We start from the raw sequence: 20,121 nt of genomic DNA, 5'->3' as shown, positions 1-20,121 counted from the left end.
AACCCTCTGTTGGGTCACCTGTACCCCAAGTAACGTGGCACCAGCCATTCCCCTACTTTTGGGATACCTAATTTGGTGAACAGTGAGGATTAAATTGAAAGAAGATCTTGTTATTATTTGATAGCATTATTTTCATTTAGTAATATTTTTGCAAAGAATTCTTTATAGTGCATCCTACAAACAAGTTGCATAGTATTAATTAAAATAAAAATTGTGCATTTATAAAGCTAAAATTCTGCCTTCATTTATTTTTACTTAATTCTCCTTCATAAGAGGCTTAATCTTAAAATACATATTAAAAATTAAAAATACTAAAGATAATAATGACTTATATTACAATAAGTTCTTACAACTTTCATACTAATTACAATTTGAGCTCTTGCTCAATATAAATTATTAATTTTATTATTGTAATTGACAGCAGCAAATTTAAATTGAATCTGTTAATTTACAATAGTGCTTATGATTAAATGTAAATTGTCATTGATCTGAGATATTTACAATTTCATAAGTTGGAATCTATTTCTATTATTGCAATGTTTTATGATTTTTCAGATCACTTTTTCATATTTCCACATTTATGTTATCCTTGTTTTACATGAGTCACAAAACTGAAATTGAAATTGATGTAGTAATTTTTCATAGTTTGTTTATACAAATTTAATCTTATAATACGTTTTCTGTTTGTGATCCCATTTAAATTTTATTACAGCCTTGATTCTACATTTGATGTTATGTTCACCTTCATTTCAAAATATATTACAAGTATTTTTATCCTTAGTGTTACTATTAAATTGTTATTACTATTTTTATATTTCATTTTAAATTAATTTAAGCATTTTCTTGTTTTATTAGCAATTATTTAATTGTATGTAAGTGCATCATTATCCAAGCTACTAAACGTCATATAGTGTTCTACTGTATGTTATGAAATTATTTTAAATTTAACTATGACTTTATTAATCTCTTCTGTAGTATAATCCTTTTTTTAAGTATACACTTATTACATTCATTTAATTTTGGTTACTTACATTGCAAAAAGCACCTAACAAATAGACATTTTTTGAAATATACAAAATAATCAACAATATAAGAAATTCATGTTCAGAACACTTCAAGCTGCTCAACCTCACCTAAAATATCTCTGTTTATAAGTATGATTCACTAACTACTGAACACTATTAAAAAAAATACCTAATATAATAACAAAAAAAAACCAGATATAACAACAAATTGAGACACATTTACCCAAAATAAATAAAAGCTTGCTAAAAATTCATCATAATAATATGCACTAACAAAGACTTGGAAAAAATAGCTCATTAATTTGTTAATGTTTATTACATCTATCAAGTAGCACATATTTATCATATAACTAGACTTCAGACCATTTATTCTTTAACTTTTTATTAAGAATACCATGAAACAGAAACCACATCAATAAAATATAATCAGTAGGGTCAAATAAACATCTAACATAATAACTGATTATACCAAAGGACAAATCGGTTAATAAATAATTTATATGTTATAGTTTATTAAAAATGGATTTGATATTAGTTGCTTTAAATAAATAAAAAAATCGTTTTTTTATATAATGATTAATTTTAAAAGTTAATTCTATACCAGAAAACCAGAAAATATAAAAAAAAGATATAAATTAAAAATTCTAAATCTATATTTTTATAAAAAGGATACACATTTTTTTTAAAATCTTATTACTGACAGGAACTGAGGTTTTCTGGGATGCAGGAATATTTAATATTTTTTAGTAAATCTAAAAAAGTAAGAAAGTGAATGCAGATAAATGATATAAAAAAACTACTATTGAGTATGAGCTAAGCAAGTCTAAGGCAGTAGAGTAAAAAAAGTATAAATGCATTTATTCATACATATATTTATTTTTCTTACAGTTTGTTTTCCAACTAATTTTCTCAAATTTTCTTATGAAAATAGCTTGAAAATTATCCTGTAATGCAGTACCAAGAAATATAAAACAAACCATATGTATAATCAAATTATGCAATTCGAATACATATTTTTCATTAAAAAATATTCCAACTTAGTTATTTAGATAAAACATATAGTAGATCACAGATAAACTTCCTCTGCAAAAATAGAAAAAGAATCATTAAAAAAGGGCCCATTTGGTGAGTAGAAACATAAAATCATTAAAAACTTGAAAAACAAAAAATAATACATAAAAGCAGAACTGAGAACCTCTCATTTTATTGAAAATGTTTTCCAGCCTCTGTGGCATGAGTGGTAGTGTCTCAGCCTTTCATCCAGAGGTATTGGATTTGAATCTCGGTCAGGCATGGCATTTTCACATGCTACAAAAGTTAGCATTCATCTCATCTTCTGAAACAATACTTAGCGATGGTCCCAAAGGTAAAAAAAAATTGTTGAAAATGTTCAACTCTGTCTAACTTGAAATATCAGTTTTATGCCAAAATGGTTACAAAAAAAAGTTTGGCAGTAAAAGTTTCTGAATACCAATTTTATTTTTATGAAAAGTAATTTTCAGAAATAAAAAATCTATCTCTTTTGTTTTGTAAAGAAAATATCAAATAATAGAAGTAAAATGTTTAACACAGAATAAAAATTTTTAACACTAATTGATAATTGAAGTTTTAAAGTAATAAAAAATGGCACTGGATGGATTTGTGTAGGTTATTGAAGGTAATACATTTCTATTTATTCTGTTTGTTAAAACAAAGATTTCTCAAAAATTGTCTATGTACATCCTTCAATAATCTATACAAAATGCATAATTCTTTTTTTTCTTTACATTCAAAAAGAATATAAATACATTCTTTCTCTTATAATATTTCATATACATATCTACTTTATGTATTAATTTTTTTGGATTTCACCACAGTAAACAAATAAATGGTAACCAAATTTTGATTATCCAAGTGTATTGGAAGCATGTTTTTGCAGGATTTCATATACTCAAATATAATCATTACATAAATATTTTGTTGATATTGCATATCTTAATGTGGAATTAAAGCATCTTTGCCTTTCATCTGTAAAGTTTTTGGACTCAAATCCTAGTCAGGCTTGCAACTTTTTTTTTGTATTACAATGTTTATTTTTCATATTTACACAAGAATAAGCCATTGTAATTCAGTATCATTCTGCGGTGCTTAACAATAAAAAATAAATAAATAAAATAATAATTTTAGTTCAGAGCATTTACTTAAAAATGATGATTAAAAAGAAATATTTAAAACTAAATTATGTACACCAATAATTTGATGAAGTTATGATATTTTTACAGCTGGTAAAATAGAAATAAAAAGAAAATTAATGCTGTTCCAATTTAAAAATGAATGAAACATTTAAAAATAAGCTTAAATTTGTTTTTTATTTTAAATTCATAAATCATTTATAAATATAAAACATTTATTTAAATGAAAATAAAGCACTATTTAGTATATTAAAAAGTAAAAAAAGAACTTCCTTCTTTGTTTTCAGTAATGCTCTGTGGTTTTATAAATATTTTTCTGTTACGGAATATAATTTAAAAATAAGTTGAAGATATGTGTTTACATTAGAATATTCTAGACTTTAAATTTATAATCATCTGAATAAATGATTCAGAATTTAGTGAGTAACAATTTTTCACTTTGATATTATATATTTTTTTTTATTAAGAAAGAGTGAATCAGGTACATAATGTAGCAGCAAGTAATTTAGTTCAAATAGTTTAGTTTCACTACTGTTAGTTTAACTAATATTAAACAATGGATTGAATATCCAAAATTTAGTAATTAATGTCATCTGATTTTTTTAAAATGAACTGAATACATCTAAATTCCTGATAAATTTTTGCGATATAAAAGGACTGTTTCCATTGTTACACCACTTTATAATGACAAAGAATACTTAACTCATTTAGACCAGAAATACTGAATAAGAAAACAATGAGTTGATGAAGTAGCTTAAGGATTTTATAGAAAAATTTATAACAATATCTTATTGTATCTAATATATAAAACAAAACGTAATCATATAATGAATAATATAGATATGAATCATAATTAAATTAATACAAATATGTAAATTAGGTTCAATATTTATGAACATGTAAACAGTCATATTATAAGAATATAAATCAAATGAAATAACAAAAACAATAGTAAGAAAATAATTAAATCAATAAAAAATTTTATTTAAGTAAATCATTTAAGATTGGTAACGGGCATAATTTATGCACAGGTCTTCTTAATGGACCATTGACTGTATGTAAATTAACAATATTTACTAGGTTGTCAGAGCCCGGGTAATCCTGGGTGACAATTTCATGTTTCTAATGCATGGGTGAAGAATTTTTGTTAATCACTAATACTAAATCTCTAACACAAAGATTAGGGGATGAAAAACGCCATTTACTGTGTTGCTGTATATAATCCTTGGACCATTGTCTCCAGATAGATTATATAAATTTTTGGTGTATAACCTCTAGACAATATGTCTGCTGAATTATCAGAGGATTTGACATAATGCCAGTTAACATTTGAAGTATTTTTCTGAATTTCAGAAATTTTATTGTTGGCAAATATTTTCCAATTAGATGGTTGTCCATTAATTACTATTTTCTAGAGGTTATTGCCTGGAATTAAGAAATTCAATAAAGTCTTTAAAGGTGAAAAACCTTTGATTTGAAGAACGTTTCCTTCCATAATCTTAAGGTACTGTAGTCTAATTTTTATGTTAGAAATTGGATGATAATAAATTCATATGTGTTTACAGGCAGTTGCATTGATTCAAGTGAATTCATATGAAAAATTTCATTAATAAATTTGGTTAAAGTATGTACAGATTCTCTTTTTATAGAATCTGACCTTAAAATGCGCTTAGCATTAATGAAATGCAGTTATATATTTATCAAATCATGTTTTTAATCATTCTCTAGAGCATAACATAATTTTAATTTGTATGGACAGATTTTTAATGATAGTTAAGGCTTCATCCTTCAAAGAAGAATGTAAATAGTGTAATTTTTGAACATTAGATAAATCATCTCTATTATGTACTAAGGTATACAATGGGTTGTAGTTGTATTTGTTTAAATGTTGTATTTGAACTAAATTCTTGATTAGATGATTTTTGATTATTTGTTAAATGTTGCAATTTGGACTCTAGTTAAAAAATCATCAAAATGTTGCAATTCAGTTTCTGATTGAATGGTGTCATATTTGCTTTGCAATTCAAGAAGATTCCTTATTTTAATTTGTAAGGTGGGAATATCACGTTGTGAAGGATCATAATTGTGAGTAAATGTGCCAATTGTTGTTATAGTGGCCTTTACTAACCCTCTTTGTCTAATTAATTGTTTCCTATCCATAATAATAGTAATAGCTTATATTAACAATGTGAATTATTAGCAAAATAAATTAAATATGAAATGAATCAAATGTTACCACATAAATGATGAGACACTGGAAATTAAATATAATAATAAATTTAAAAAAATATATTATGTAAATGATGATGTAGATCAAATTGCTACAAAAACCCTTTTATTATAGTAATTTGTTGAACACTAAAATTCCCGAAAATTTTAGATTATATCTGCCATTCTGGAAGACCAAGATGATTAGTAGTTCTGAAAGATTAAAAACAATAGTTCTTCAAAGTTGCAGATTATATCCACAGTTGGAGGACCAAAAATGTTAGCTTCAATAGCTTGGTTAGGTTTAATTATTCTAAATATTTATTATTCGCTGGTTCAATCAAATAAAGTCTTTATTTCACTTATAATCTAAATTATTTTTATTATACTTTGAACTTGTAATTCATATATATATATATATATATATATATATATATATATATCATTATTATATCAATTAATTATACATCCGTAACAAAAAACATGTTGAGTCTTTGAAGAATGGAAGAAGACTGAATAAAAATTAGGGCAATAGACCAATTCATTTAAAAGAGTAAAAAAAAAAAGTGAGAATTTATAAAGAGTAAGAATAAAAGTTAAAATTCTTATTTTAAAATTAAGTCCCCCATTAATAAAATTTAAAGTTGCTCTATTTAATAAAATTTAGTTTCTTCTTTTAATAAAAACTGAGCAAATGAAACCAGAGTCTTAACACTCATCACGAGGATTGGTTGTGTAACAGAAATAGACATCCCTCTTCCTTTTAAATATTTACAGTTAGTATAAATACAGTAACAATATATATTTAAAAAATTAACACTTCTTTGAAGTAAAATAATTTTATGAAATGTAATGCACTCGTTGACCCACGTCCTCTGATTTTTTGTCAGTTGTCATTGATATGGAGTTGAGTATGCCTGCTATGTCAGTGCATCTAGATGTCTGTGATCTAGTCTGTGATGAGGGAGATGACTTCCTTTTCAGTTATAACTGGAATTATTAACAAGGAACATTGTGTGTCATGTTCGACAATCCACAGTACTTTCAGCCACCCTTGTGTAATTTACATTTCATTCCTAACTATTTGTTAACAATATTATTAGCAACAACAATTATCTTATTTTTAATAATGTCAGCAATAAACATGACTTTGGGATATATTTTGAGTGAGTGAATGGCTTTTTTGGATGGTGAAGAAGATTAAAGCTTTTAATGACAGGGTCTTTCATATAATATTGAGACTTAATGTAATCAATTGAATTCCTTCAGTAAACAACAATGTTGGGAATGAGAAAGAAAAAAATTGATGAATATATTGAATTTTTATGAGATTAAGAAACAAAAGCCTATACAGAGTGTAACATGAAATTCTTTCTGGACTTTCATAAGCTATTCTACCCATGGAAATAATGGAAAAAGTTCAGATAAACATATGTCCTAAAATTCTTTGCTTGTGAGTAACAACTAGTGAAAGATTTTGCTCAGATTTCAGCTTCCTTGGTGAAATGAGGTCATACTGAAATTTTTAGGACGTTAATTAAAGGGCAGAATTAGTGATTTCTTATGAATTTTGACCTGAAAAATTGAACAAAATAGGTTCCTGAACCATATCTGCAGTAGTTTTTCTGAAATATGGAGTGAAAACCAATAAAATGGGATAAGAAACCCAGTATTTTAATAACTTTGTAAAATGGGTAATAAATAATAAAAATTTTAACAAAGTTTGTAGAGAATTTAATTTTGAATAAAAAGATGTAGGATAAGTTGAATAAAACAAAGAAACATTAGATTTTCTATACGTTTTGTGTTTGTTACCATTTAACAGTTATTGTATGTTAAAAGTTAATGTACATCAAACATGAAAAGCTGAATTTTTAACCCAATTTATTGGTTTCCACTCCAGATTTTTCAAAAACTCTACTGCAAATATGATTCTGTGGCATATTTTATTAGAGTTTTCAGGTCAAAAAACAAAAGAAATCACTAATTCTGCTCCTTAATTAACATCCTAAAATTTTGTTACAATCTCATTTTACCAGGGTAGATTTAATTTGAGCGAAATCTTTCACTAGCCGTAACTTATAAATGAAGCATTTTATGACATATGTTTATATGAAAAAAATCATATAAGCATATGTCCTAAAATGCTTCATTTGTGAGTTATGGCTAGTGAGATGGTGGAGATGTTGAAAGAAAAAATTTTAAATAGACAACACTACAAGTGATTCAAAGAAATGGGAAATTTAAAAAATTAAATAACGTTAATGAAAATTTTTTTTAGAAAATTAATTTTATTTCATGTAATTGTACTAATGTTGCCATTTTAGGATACATACATTTTAGTTTATATTTTAAAGATGACATCTTGCAGGTAAACACTCCTCTTCTACGGAAACACTCACGAAGTCTCTTCGTTAAATTGTTCATGGTTTGACGTAACATCTCAACTGGAATTTCCGCAATTGCTTCTCGGATCTTTGCCTTCAGTTCTTCCGTTGTAGCAGGTCTACTGTGGAACACTTTGCTTTTAAGGTGACCCCGCAAAAAGTAATCGCAAGCCGAGAGATCAGGCGATCTGGGAGGCCATCTAACGTCACCATTTCGTGAAATGACACGTTGTCCAAACAATCGGCGTACAGCTGCCATCGATATTCGAGCATATGTGACGTTGCTCAGTCTTGTTGAAACCAGGCTGTGTTAAGAATTGGTGGAAATCTCTTTTGTTGTTCCACAACAAAGGTTTCAAGCATGGCTAGTCACTGGAATTTCTGTTTATTGTTTTCAAAAAGAGAAGACTGTTGAGCTATGCATCCAAAAAGAATAAATCAATAATACTTGGGTCTTATATGCAGGATGAAATAGGAACAGACACAGAACCAGAAAACCAGTCATTATTGCAGCCAGAAAACCAACCATGCAACAAAAGGTGGGAGCAGACACCATCAATAAAAAGTTTAGCACTAGTTCTGTTTCAAGAATAACTAAAAGATGGTCATTACTTATTTTACTCTGTTCTGAACATCACAGAAATAAATGCATAAATCATTTTTTTGTATTAAAAAAAATCCCATTGAGATGAAAATTTCTTTTAACTTGATGAAAAGGGAAGCATGCAATCATTGCCAATAGATATATAAAATTTTCTGAAAAGAAAATGTGATCCTGCAGAACAAGATGCAAATCAAAAATAAATAATAATAAGTTTATAAAAATATTCCTCAATAAATTTTTTTACATTTCAAATCACTTAGAAATGCTTTTTTCTTTTCTTTATATTTTATTAAATAAATAATTTTTTAATTTATTAATTAAAAGTTGTGAAAACTTAAAAAATTTGAGTATCAAACATTAATAAAATATATTACTAGCAGTCTCTTCTTTTTTTAAATGTATACTTATCTTTTAAAAAGAATGTAGGAAACGTACAATTAAAAATACCGTAATTAATGAAAAAAAAAGATGTTTGATAAAATCTAATAGGCGAGTGACTATATTTTAGAAATTGGTGTAAGTGATGGAAATTTAAATGTACCAGAATATAAGGTTTAGGTATTACATAGATTGTACAATACCACATGTATATCATTATATGAAGATATCATATAATGTGATAATAATTTAGTATAAGAGTATGTGAGGTTTTAGACTTTTTGCTGCAATACTTAGGTGATGTGCTTATTGTAGTGGTAGTAATTATTGTTTTAATAATAATTATTTTAACTTTGTATTATTTTGTGCTATAGTTTAGAAATTCACTCATTCGTTCTTTCAGCACGTAAGTTTTTCAGCTTTCATTAATTTTTTACCCTCATTCATTCTTTGAGTTTATTTATTAACTTTTTCTCAATTGACTGTGATTAAAATTCTACAACACCATTGGAAAAAGAGAAAAACAATATTAGTTAAAAAAAGATCTTCTGGAAGCATATTTCCATGATTTAGAAAGCAAATCATTTAAATTATATATTTAAGAAAAATCAAATAAATATAATATATATATAAAATGTCAAAATTTTAACAGTTAGTACATGTGGTAAAGTAAAGATTTACTGTTGAATTGCATGGTCTAATTCTACTCATATATACATTTTGTTTAATTTCAGAACAAGTTTTGCTTTATAATTTAGAGCAAGTTTATAAGGTTATCTTTTGTTAAAAAAAAAAGAAGAAACCGGAGCGTGTTTTAAAAGACAGAAATTAGAGAAACGTCACTAACAAATAAAAATGGATCACGTGAAGAGAAAATGTAGCAATAAAAATAAGAAAAATAATGGTGATGATGATGATGATGCTTATCTAATAGACTATTCAGCTTTAATGAACCTACCAAAATCAATAATACTAGAAGCCATAGAATATGCAAAAAGGAAAAGGGATGAGGAAGATAGAAAAGAGAAGGATGAAAATGAGTACATACGTTTAAAATGCATTCCGCCTTGGGCAAAAACTTACGGAGGGAAAAGAATTGAATCTTGTATAACTACAGGTACACAGTATGAAATTGAGGAAATTGCTTCATCTATTTCTGAGATTAGTAAAACGGATATAGATGAATTAACAGATCTTGAGGAAAGTGAAAAAATTAGTGAAGAGAAAAGAGATGATGAATATGAGGGAGAAATCGTAGACATAGGAGAGGAAATTATAACTGAACTCGCTACAGATGAAACTGAACACATTACATTAGAAGAAGCTAAAGTAGAGACAGATGTAGAAGAAGAAAAACCAACAGAAGCTGAATTGGAAGAAGAGAAACCAACAACAGAAGCTGAATTGGAAGAAGAAAAACCAACATCAGAAGCTGAATCAGAAGAAGAAAAACCAACAGAAGTTGAATTGGAAGAAGAGAAACCAACAGAAGTTGAATTGGAAGAAGAGAAACCAACAACAGAAGATGAATTGGAAGAAGAGAAACCAACAACAGAAGTTGAATTGGAAGAAGAGAAACCAACAACAGAAATTGAATTGGAAGAAGAGAAACCAACAACAGAAATTGAATCAGAAGAAGAAAAACCAACAGCAGAAATTGAATCAGAAGAAGAAAAACCAACAGCAGAATTTGAAACAGAAGAAGAAAAACCAACAGCAGAAATTGAATCAGAAGAAGAAAAACCAACAGCAGAATTTGAAACAGAAGAAGAAAAATTATTAGAAGCTGAAAAACTAGATTCTGAAGTTGAAACAAAAGATGAACCAGAAGCAAAAGAAATAGAGTTAGATGAAGAACCAGAAATAGAACAAATACTAGAAACGGAAGAAAAAGATTTAAAAGATGAAACAGAAAAAGAAGCAATTCAAGAGGAAGGGGAAGGAGAATTATTAGAACTAATTCAGGAGGAAGGGAAAGAGGAAGAGTCATTAGAAGAACTGGCAAAATATGAAGAGACAGAAGCTGTGATGGAAGAATTAACATTAGAGGGAAAAGAAATGAAGAGGACAAAAGAAATACCACACATTTGTAAAGCTGAAGGAGAAGCTGAATTAACTGAAGAACTACCTATGGGAAGTGAAGAAAAACATGAAATTTTATTAGATGAACATAAAGATAAAGAAGCAGAACCAGAAGATAAACTAAAAGGTAAAAATGGCGTAAGTAATATTTTATTTTTTGTATTTTCATTTTATTTGTTAATAAATAAATCATACAATGATCAACTAATTAATAAAAAAAAAATTAATACTCATTTCTGCTATTTAGAGAGTGAAATTCCTAGAAAGCATTCTTTGTTTAAATCTCAAAAAACATTATCTTTCTAAGGTTCATGGATTAGGGATTATGTAGGGGTATCTCCACAAACATAATACGTTAAACTATAGTAATGCATGTGTGTCAGTAAGTCAATCAGTGAGGTCTTATGTCCATGGCAAGTGAACCTGATGAAAAATAAATGTTCACCTTACAACGCGAACAGATAGATTGTGTCATTCTTAAATTAAACCTATTTATTAATAGAGCTGTCCAGTATATTCCTTAGTCTCGACTTGATTAGCTATTACAGGTATTAAGTGTACATTTTTATCAAACTACACAAGTATGTTGAAATTTTGACAACAGATTATGATTATAATACATATTCTATTGTGTGAATCCTGATTTCATGATCAACAATAGTATATGGTGAGTTAAGAAGCCAAAATGATAGCAGTAGTCATCATTTTTTTTACAACTGTAAAGATTTTTGAAACTAATAAACAGCTATATCAAAAAATACAACTTGAAAGGATAATTTGATATTACAGGCTTGTATGTAGAGTAGCAATTATATAACAATAAAAGGGTGTATTTATTTAATAAAAATAAATGAGGAGCTAGATTTCAAATTTGATCAACAGTTACTGTTATTTTTAATTTAGTTATTTTAATATCAAACCAACGGTTATTCATAATTTTAGGCTTGGATAGTGCTGCTTCTTTTTATATAACATTTTCATTGTCTATCAGATATATTAAAAGTTGATTGATAATGATATTCATTAAATAAAGACAAAAATTATAAATTGAAAAAATAAAGAAATGAATTTATGCTCACAACAATGAAAAATAATCATTCTATTGTACAGTAATTTATATAGCTCTCTAGCATTTTTTTTTTAGGTTTTAATGTTTCTTGAATTTATTGTTCCATCATTTTCTATACTTTTTCAAGATCCATTATTTAAATAAGATTATACTAATAAACCTTAACGAAAAAAAAATTAGGGTCATGTGGTCAGAACACGCAAAAAAAAAATTGGTTAGTTTTGGATTTGGCTGGTTGTGGAACTGAAATTCTGCAGTGGCGTGACCATATTTGAATCAAAGTAATAATTTTACATGCTTGTTTTGTTATATTTAGCCACTACGTAAAAAAAAGCAGTACAAACTTGTAGAGCTAGTGAATACAAGTAAAATTATAAAAAATTCTTTATTTTTGAAAAAAAAGGAGTTTGTCTTCCAGTATTATTAATATAAATGACAAAATCTAAATTAGGGGATAGTTGTAAGGTTTTTTATTCATGATTATTTTGTGATATTAATTTACTCATTTTATAAATTTCTTGACATAATTTTGTCAACATCTAAAGTCTGTTTATCTTTATTTTTAAGAGGACACCAGTATCCAGAAAAACTTACAAAAAACTTTTAGACAAAAAATAAGAAATTTATAAAGATTATACTATTAATTTTTTTTAACTAAAATAATAAAATTCTTGATTATGAAGGGTGTAGTTTTGTTATAGTGTATTTTTTGAAATTCTACAGCCTAAGAGTGAAATAAGGCAAAAAACAAGTTAACCCCAGAGGTACATTAAAAAACAGATTAAACATTTAAGAAAATTCTGTTTGGGAATGATGGCTGAATAGATGGACAGATAACACTCATTTACTTTCATGCACAGGTTAAGGTAGCAAATACTTTAATTAGTAATAAAAATTATTAAATGAAGAAAATTAAAACAAGTAAGCGTTCATTCTAAAGAAGGAAGTGAAGTAACTACAGTATCTGACTAGTATTCTTTTTCAATTAATAGCAGATTTACACAGGTGTGATAGTTAACAGCCTAAGTAACTTAATGAAATAGTAAAATTCCTTGTGCTATATTATTACTCTGTTTAGTACAAAAGAAATCAAATAACTTGTTTGGTATGGTGAACAACTTGTTTACTTTTCTTTCACACAAATGCTATACCCTAAACATTTTTTTTTCAATAACTCTAAAGAACTGTACCCATATATAATCACATTTTTAATAAGTTAGGCATGTGTACTCAAAATTATTACTAATTGTTTGCTTGATGAAACTATAACAGAATTTGCTGGATATATTTGAGGAATACTAGTGGAAGTATTTATAAAAATAAACATTCAAAGCTAGCAGTATTTAAAGAGAAAGAATTAATAATGCTGATAGAAGGGCGAGAAACACCTAAAGTTAAAAACAAGATATACAGCCTTTATGATTAATATACAAGAAAAAAATAAGGTAGAAAATTCAAAACTGACACGCTTACCTGCTCTATAAAGGGCTTTAAAGATTACTTTTTACAATGTAAGAAAATAGATCAAGATAATTTGATAAATAAAAGTAAGCATAATTTTCCTTTGTAAGTGTATTTACTTGGATCTATTAATATATCATACACTACCACTTTATTAACTACCTTGCTTTAGCTATTATATTCATATAAATCTGGCATGAAATTAAGGACTTTTGTCTGATATTCTCAATAAAGAATCTGAACTTCTTCACTATATATTTATCTATAATGTGGCTATGTTAACTTTAAATCCCAGCAGCACACTTGGCTATAAAGAAACTGTCAGTACTAGCAGGTTTTTAAGTCATTAAAAACATAAATAAATAATCATTTAAGAGTTTACTGCTAAGAAATATATTTGTAACTAAAGTACTTGTTTGCTGCTTTGATGTGGACATATCATCAAACTTGAATAGTTCACATTTTTCTAAGCATGTTCACAAAACTGATCTTGTTGGTTTTGCATTTCTTTATAGAATTTTTCAAGTATCTTTACCGCTAGTAGAAAGACAGTCCTTCTTCAGTGTGTTTGCATGTTTTTTAAGGGGAGTTGGAGTTTACTTTCAAAATGTCAATTTTTCATCACAAATCTTGTAAAAATTCATCAGATAAATTATGTTATGTTTGTGGATGTTTTATTAGTCCATAGGTAAATTTATAAAAAAACTCTGTAATGTGACTAGTTTGGTGGATAAAAGGCAACAGAAGCTCCATACCATTTTCTGTCCCTCTGATCTGGTGTGTCTACCAGATATCAGTAGATGGTGTGTCATCAGTTTACAATTGTTACCTTTGTCTTTACGAAAATTAAAAAAAAAACACAAACCTGAATATTCAAATGCCATCAACTTTAAGACTGGTTTCTCTTTGAATAGATTTACTTTTAATAGATCTTAATCAAAGCACTTGTGATACCACTTATAGTCCTTAGATAACCAATGAACCCATTTTATCTGTTAAAATAAATTAAATGATTTGGGGAAAAAAACTGGATTCCAAAAGTGGAACTGTTAGCTAGTGGAACAAGTATTCCTTGAGAAAAAGAAATGTTGACCTTTCAGGGTTATTTTTTTTAAACTGTGACATCAATGCCTTAATAACTGAACTAGGAATACACTATAAATCCACAGGATGGTACCCTTTTATTGATTCATCTAAGTGCGACCTAAAAGCAGTTTTACTCTACAGGGGAAAAAGAAGCCATCTGTATTAATTTTGGTGAAATATATGTCAGCGTTATTGCATTCTGAATGCAATTAACTTATCGTTTTGTAAAAAAAAAGTCTGTCAAAGAAAAACTTCTTTTGAACCAGGTGATTAAAGTATCTTGTACATCCCTCTTGCTGAACTTGAGAATGTAAATATATATATTTTTCCTCCACTGTATGTAAGTTAGAAGCAATAAACATTTTTCTAAAGGCCATAGATCAAGAAGGTGAATACTTCAAACCTTTAGAACTTAACAAAAAGGGATTATCAGCATGGAAATCAAGATGGTAAAAGGATTTTTAGGAAAAAGATGAAGAAAACTATAAAACCTTATTAAAAGAACTTTTTAAGTCCTACTGATGTTGAATGTTAAAAATATATTTTTTACAACTACATAGATTTCTTTCTGAGAAATCTTGGTCCAATTAGTGATATGTTAGGCTATGTAAGAATAAAATGTTAATATACTGAAAATACAAAAATGAGTAAAATTTTCATTTTTTACAGAGCAGTAGTAATCATTCATAATTATTGGGTCCCAGCAGCCTTTGTATCAGGTTCCCTTGATTTATCCTAATGTCCTAAATTCCTAATAAACCTATAACAAAAAATCTAGATAATGTATAGTTTATTCATTACTAACATTTGTATGATTAATGTGTATTATTTCAAAAGTTCATTTAATTTTAATACTAATGTGGCAAAACTGATTAATTACAACAAAAGTATTAAAAAAATATTATATGATATTATTTTAGCAGCAAAACCAACTAAAGATACAGCATATATAAAAAGAGAACTTGGAAACGTTTTAGTAAAAGCATTAGCAGAGATTGCTTGGAGGAGACCACATGATCCAGTTCATTTTTTAGCTCATAGATTATACCATGAATATAAACGAAAACAAGTTTTAGAAGAAGAAATGCATGCAATAAAAATTCTGGAGGGAGAAAAACAAAGACTCCAGGTAAATTTTTGCTTTTAAAAGCAGACATGTTATTTTTAGTTTGTTTTTCAACTCTAGCCAACTTACTGGAAAAACAGATTAGATTAAGTACACCATCATTGTAACCTGTCCTAAAGTTATAATGATAATTATTATCGGATTTGATAGAGAGCCCTTGTAGCACACTATTAACATTTTCTTCCAATTTTCAGCAAAACATTTCAGTTTGTGATAGCTTGTACTTTCTTTTAAATTGTTTACAAAAAAATTGTGTTTTTTAATTTCTCAACTCATCTACTTTCATCATCATCTTATTTTCTCCATGGATGTATTTTAAATGTCTAGCACTATCTTTTTTCTTCATGTTTCACACACATATAGAACACTGTTTACATAACACCTAATAAATAAGTTGCTGTGAAATATATTCTTATATTATATAACTACTATTTATTTTTATTAATTATTTACTTAGCCTTGCTACGTGATTTTATTTACATTTCATTTTTGCAGTTCTCTGTTAACATGCTTCGTAAGTATGTTTTGTTTAATTAATCTTTTATTAATTAAATACTGGATTATTGCATCCTACCCTACCTTTTTTTATTTTCATAACTGATGAAAAATTTTAACTGATAAACAGAAAAAAATTATGAGAGGCAAAGCCTGGTATTTCTGGTTTAACAGATGGTTCAATTAGATGCTTTACTAGTTAAGCTTTAAGTTTATTCAATTCAGTTAGTTAATCACAGCTCAACTGTTCATTATTGGTGCATCATGTTGAAAGACCAGTTCCATCTGTTTTGTTTTATGGTGCTATGAATGGTTAAGTTAGTTTTAAATGGATTAACAAATTAGTTATGGCTTATAAAAGATTATAGTTATGGCTTATAAAAGATTAATATAAAATTTATTTTTATCTTTTAGTAATTCAAATAGCAAAGAGCTCTATAGTTATGCTTGTAATAAAGATTTGATTAATTTTCTACAGATTATATGATTGCGATATGTTACACTAAATTCACTTAACACCATCTGTCTGTGAAAATGGTTTTTAATTTGTAAAAACACTAATTTGTAAAACTTTGTTTTTGTATGAAGGCTTTACTTATTTTATCATAAATATAAATTAACGTTTTAAAAATGTATTTATCAAGTATTTTATATATATTTATCAAGTATATAAATGTATTTATACTGCTTTTAAAAATTTTGAATAAATAGTGCAGCTGAATATTGATAATACTATTTCATTTATTTGTCAGCTTTAAAAATCAGAACCAAACTTTAATACTTGAAAATGATTGTTTTAGGTTGCAGGTGATATTTTAATAAAATCATTTGGAAACATTGAAAGGGCATCGTCATTACCAGTAGTGGAACCATCAGTGAAAGATGAAAGTTATGAAACTTCTGAAGATGAAAGAGAAGTTCAGAATACAGTTTACAAAAATATAATTGATAGTGCTGAAGAAACCACAGAAGAAGAAATTACAGAATAATTAAGAATTTATTTTCTGTTTATATTAATAATAAATAAAAACTTATGTGGAAAATTTATTTAGATAACTTTAGATTCTTGAGGTCTCATTTCATAAGTTTAAAAGTTTTTAGTCAAAACCCATTAGGTTTTGACTCATATAGTTCATACCTGAATTTGGCCACCAGTGTTGTTAAAATGGAAACATTTACTGGTGTGGAATTTGCTTGTGGTGTGTTGGTTTCAAGCAAATTTTACAGTTCGTAATTATTTCATACAGAGTATGAAAAAGTATGACTAGAGATCCATTCTAGTATACTCTTGGCACCACACACCTTCATTGAGATAGGTTCTATTACACTGGGAGAAAGCTTTGCATGTAATCTGCAACTACATTCCTGAAACAACTTGGAGCAAAATGATTGCACTAAAGCTATACAAAACTAACCATGGTTCAACACATTACAGAGTTGGCTGCAGTTGTGTATGATAGAATTGCAGATGACGATGTAATTTTCAATTTAATGATGAATCAACATTTCACATCAGTGGCAAGGTGAACACCCATAACTGCCGAAATAAAATCCTCATGAAACTTTGCATTCATTGAATGTGTGATATCTGTTTTTTGTGCCCAAAGCAAACATGGTATCATTTATCATTTAAAATTTTCTAATTCCTCAGTTAAGACAATGGCATCCACAGTCATTGTGGATGCCATTATTAAAGGGAAGATGGGGCACCACCTCACTACCTCCTAGCTGAGATTTTCTTTATTAGATTTCCAGGTTGGTGAATTGGTCATAAAGGTCCAACTGAATAGCCACTTTACTTGCCAGATTTTTCATTAAAGGTCTGGTTTATATACCACCTTTACCTTCTTGTTGAACTAAGACAAAATTAATGCTGCAGCTGCAAAGGTAACGCCCGACTTGCTGGCTACATTCTGGAATGGAATGATCAGGTGGGATGTATGTTGTATTACAAAGCCATATCAAACCAAAATTGTTTGTGATACAGTTAATGTGTTTTTGAAATGAGACATTAACCGAATAATAAGTAGTGAGATCCTTTTTAAATCACCTGGTATATATCTTTTGCACTCCACTACCCTCAAAAAAAATTCTTTCTCCTCCTCTCATATATGATTGAATTTTTCCAATACTAATGAAAAATTAAATCAAAAAGAAATGCCCTGAAAACAACAAAAATTATATGGGTTGTGACAATTTGCATAATAAATAAGACATAATTAAAAAAAATAAATGGTTAACTTTAATGTTAAATTATTTTCTACTGAAGAATGTGTTTTCATAGGTACCTTAATTCTATTAAAAGTAGTAAATAAAAAAAAAACTATTCAATATAATAAAAATGAAGCTTACAATTTAAATTTACATCTTAGAAAATAGTTTGTCAACATAATAATAATAATGAATGTTAATTGAATAATGAATTTATTGAAGGAATTATTGAAAGAATTGATGATGAGGAGGTACCTTTATCCTGCTGAAACCATGTCATGTTATATATATAATTTTTGTGTGGTAAAAATTGAGGAAGGTACTTTCCACTTTGTGACTATGCAGTAACTTTCGTTATGGCATACTTTCCATTGAAGGATTTTATTTAATTTATTTATTGGGTGAAATTTGGCATTTTAGTAATGAGTTATTATTGCACTTGGTAACTTAGAAGATGTGCAATGATCTAAGAGTTTACAGTATATTTATTACTCCAACCAATATTAAAATATCACTGAAACACCTCTTTATCCCTTTGGAACTGGGATCAAGCAACCTTATTTCCCCATGTAGCCTCTGGGAATCAGTCGGGTATTACTGTTAACTATAATCTTGTACAATCTCAGGTCAACCATTTCTGAGATGTATGGTTTATTGAAATCCATATAACAAAGAACACCTGGTATCCATGTTGGAACTTTCGATTTTGAAATCAGCTGATTTGTGAAGATGCGTTCACCACTAGACCAACCTGGTGGATGGGATCAAGCAACCTTCTTTCTTTTTCCTGCTTAGCCTCTGGTAATTACCTTTCAGATAATACTTCAGAGTATGATATGTATGAATGTAAATAATAAAGAGTAGTCTTGCACAGTCTCACTTTGACCATTCCTGAGATGTATGGTTAATTGAACTCAACCACCAAAGAACACTGGCATCCACCATCTAGTACTCAAATCAGTGTAAAAATAACTGACTTTACTAGGACTTGAATGCTGGAACACTCTACTTCCAAATCAGCTGATTTGGGAAGATGCGTTTACCACTAGACCAAGTCAATGGGTTTGGGATCAAGCAACCTGGTATGTTGTTTAGGAATAGGCACCAAACCAAATAGGCAGAGGTCAAAGAAAAAATCTGAGAAGAAAGTGCAAAGTGCACTAACTTCCTGTGAAATAATTTAGGGGTTAAGCTATTCATCATGCAGCATATAACCTATTGATAGGAGAGATCATCCTATACTTTACCAGAGAGGCCAGAACCGGAATGGAACGGTTATCACAATGCATCTGATCTAAATTTCGTTCAGTTGCCCATCTCTTGCCTGCAGAGCCTTGCAATGGAAGCTAGAAAAGGACACCATGACCAAGAAAAGATCCCAGTACCAAGTTCATACAGGATCTGGGGGAATGGTATGCTTCGAGTTCGTTTTTAAGGGCAACAGATGTCCAGGTGCTCACCAACCGTGTTAATTTGAACCAATATCAGTTTCGGTTCCGCCTGGCAGCTGATGAGCTGTACGTCTGCAGGGAGGTCCAGTCAAATGAACACCTGAAGGTTGACTGCCTTGTTCTTGGGGAGCCAGAGACCAGGCCACCCTGGAACTTAGAAGTCAAGGGGAAAATTGGCCACTCACAAGCGGCAAATCAATGTGGCGAGAGCTGCATTGTTAGACATGGGAGTTCCTTGATGGGGTTACTTTGTTCAACTGGCATCAGGAGTTTACTTAAGGGAAAAACTCCTGTCCCACTACTGTGGCAGTGTGGGAAGCTAACCTAGAGATATATGACTGACTACCAGCCAATTAAGGCTTCAAAG

At 28.4% G+C, this 20,121-nt stretch overlaps 1 protein-coding gene across 1 annotated transcript; it reads left to right on the top strand.

Moving 5' to 3' along the window:
- The first annotated feature begins 9,628 nt into the window (after positions 1–9,628).
- On the top strand, positions 9,629–17,081 carry LOC142325733 (uncharacterized). Its single transcript, XM_075367765.1, has 3 exons — positions 9,629–10,982; positions 15,392–15,600; positions 16,893–17,081. Exons 1-3 carry the CDS (start codon positions 9,629–9,631, stop codon positions 17,079–17,081), a joined length of 1,752 nt encoding a protein of 583 aa, XP_075223880.1.
- Positions 17,082–20,121: the final 3,040 nt, after the last annotated feature.

The sequence above is a fragment of the Lycorma delicatula genome, chromosome 5 (genome assembly GCF_047948215.1).
Source record: "Lycorma delicatula isolate Av1 chromosome 5, ASM4794821v1, whole genome shotgun sequence".
Taxonomy (NCBI): domain Eukaryota; kingdom Metazoa; phylum Arthropoda; class Insecta; order Hemiptera; family Fulgoridae; genus Lycorma; species Lycorma delicatula.
This window is presented reverse-complemented; position numbering and strand designations above follow the sequence as displayed.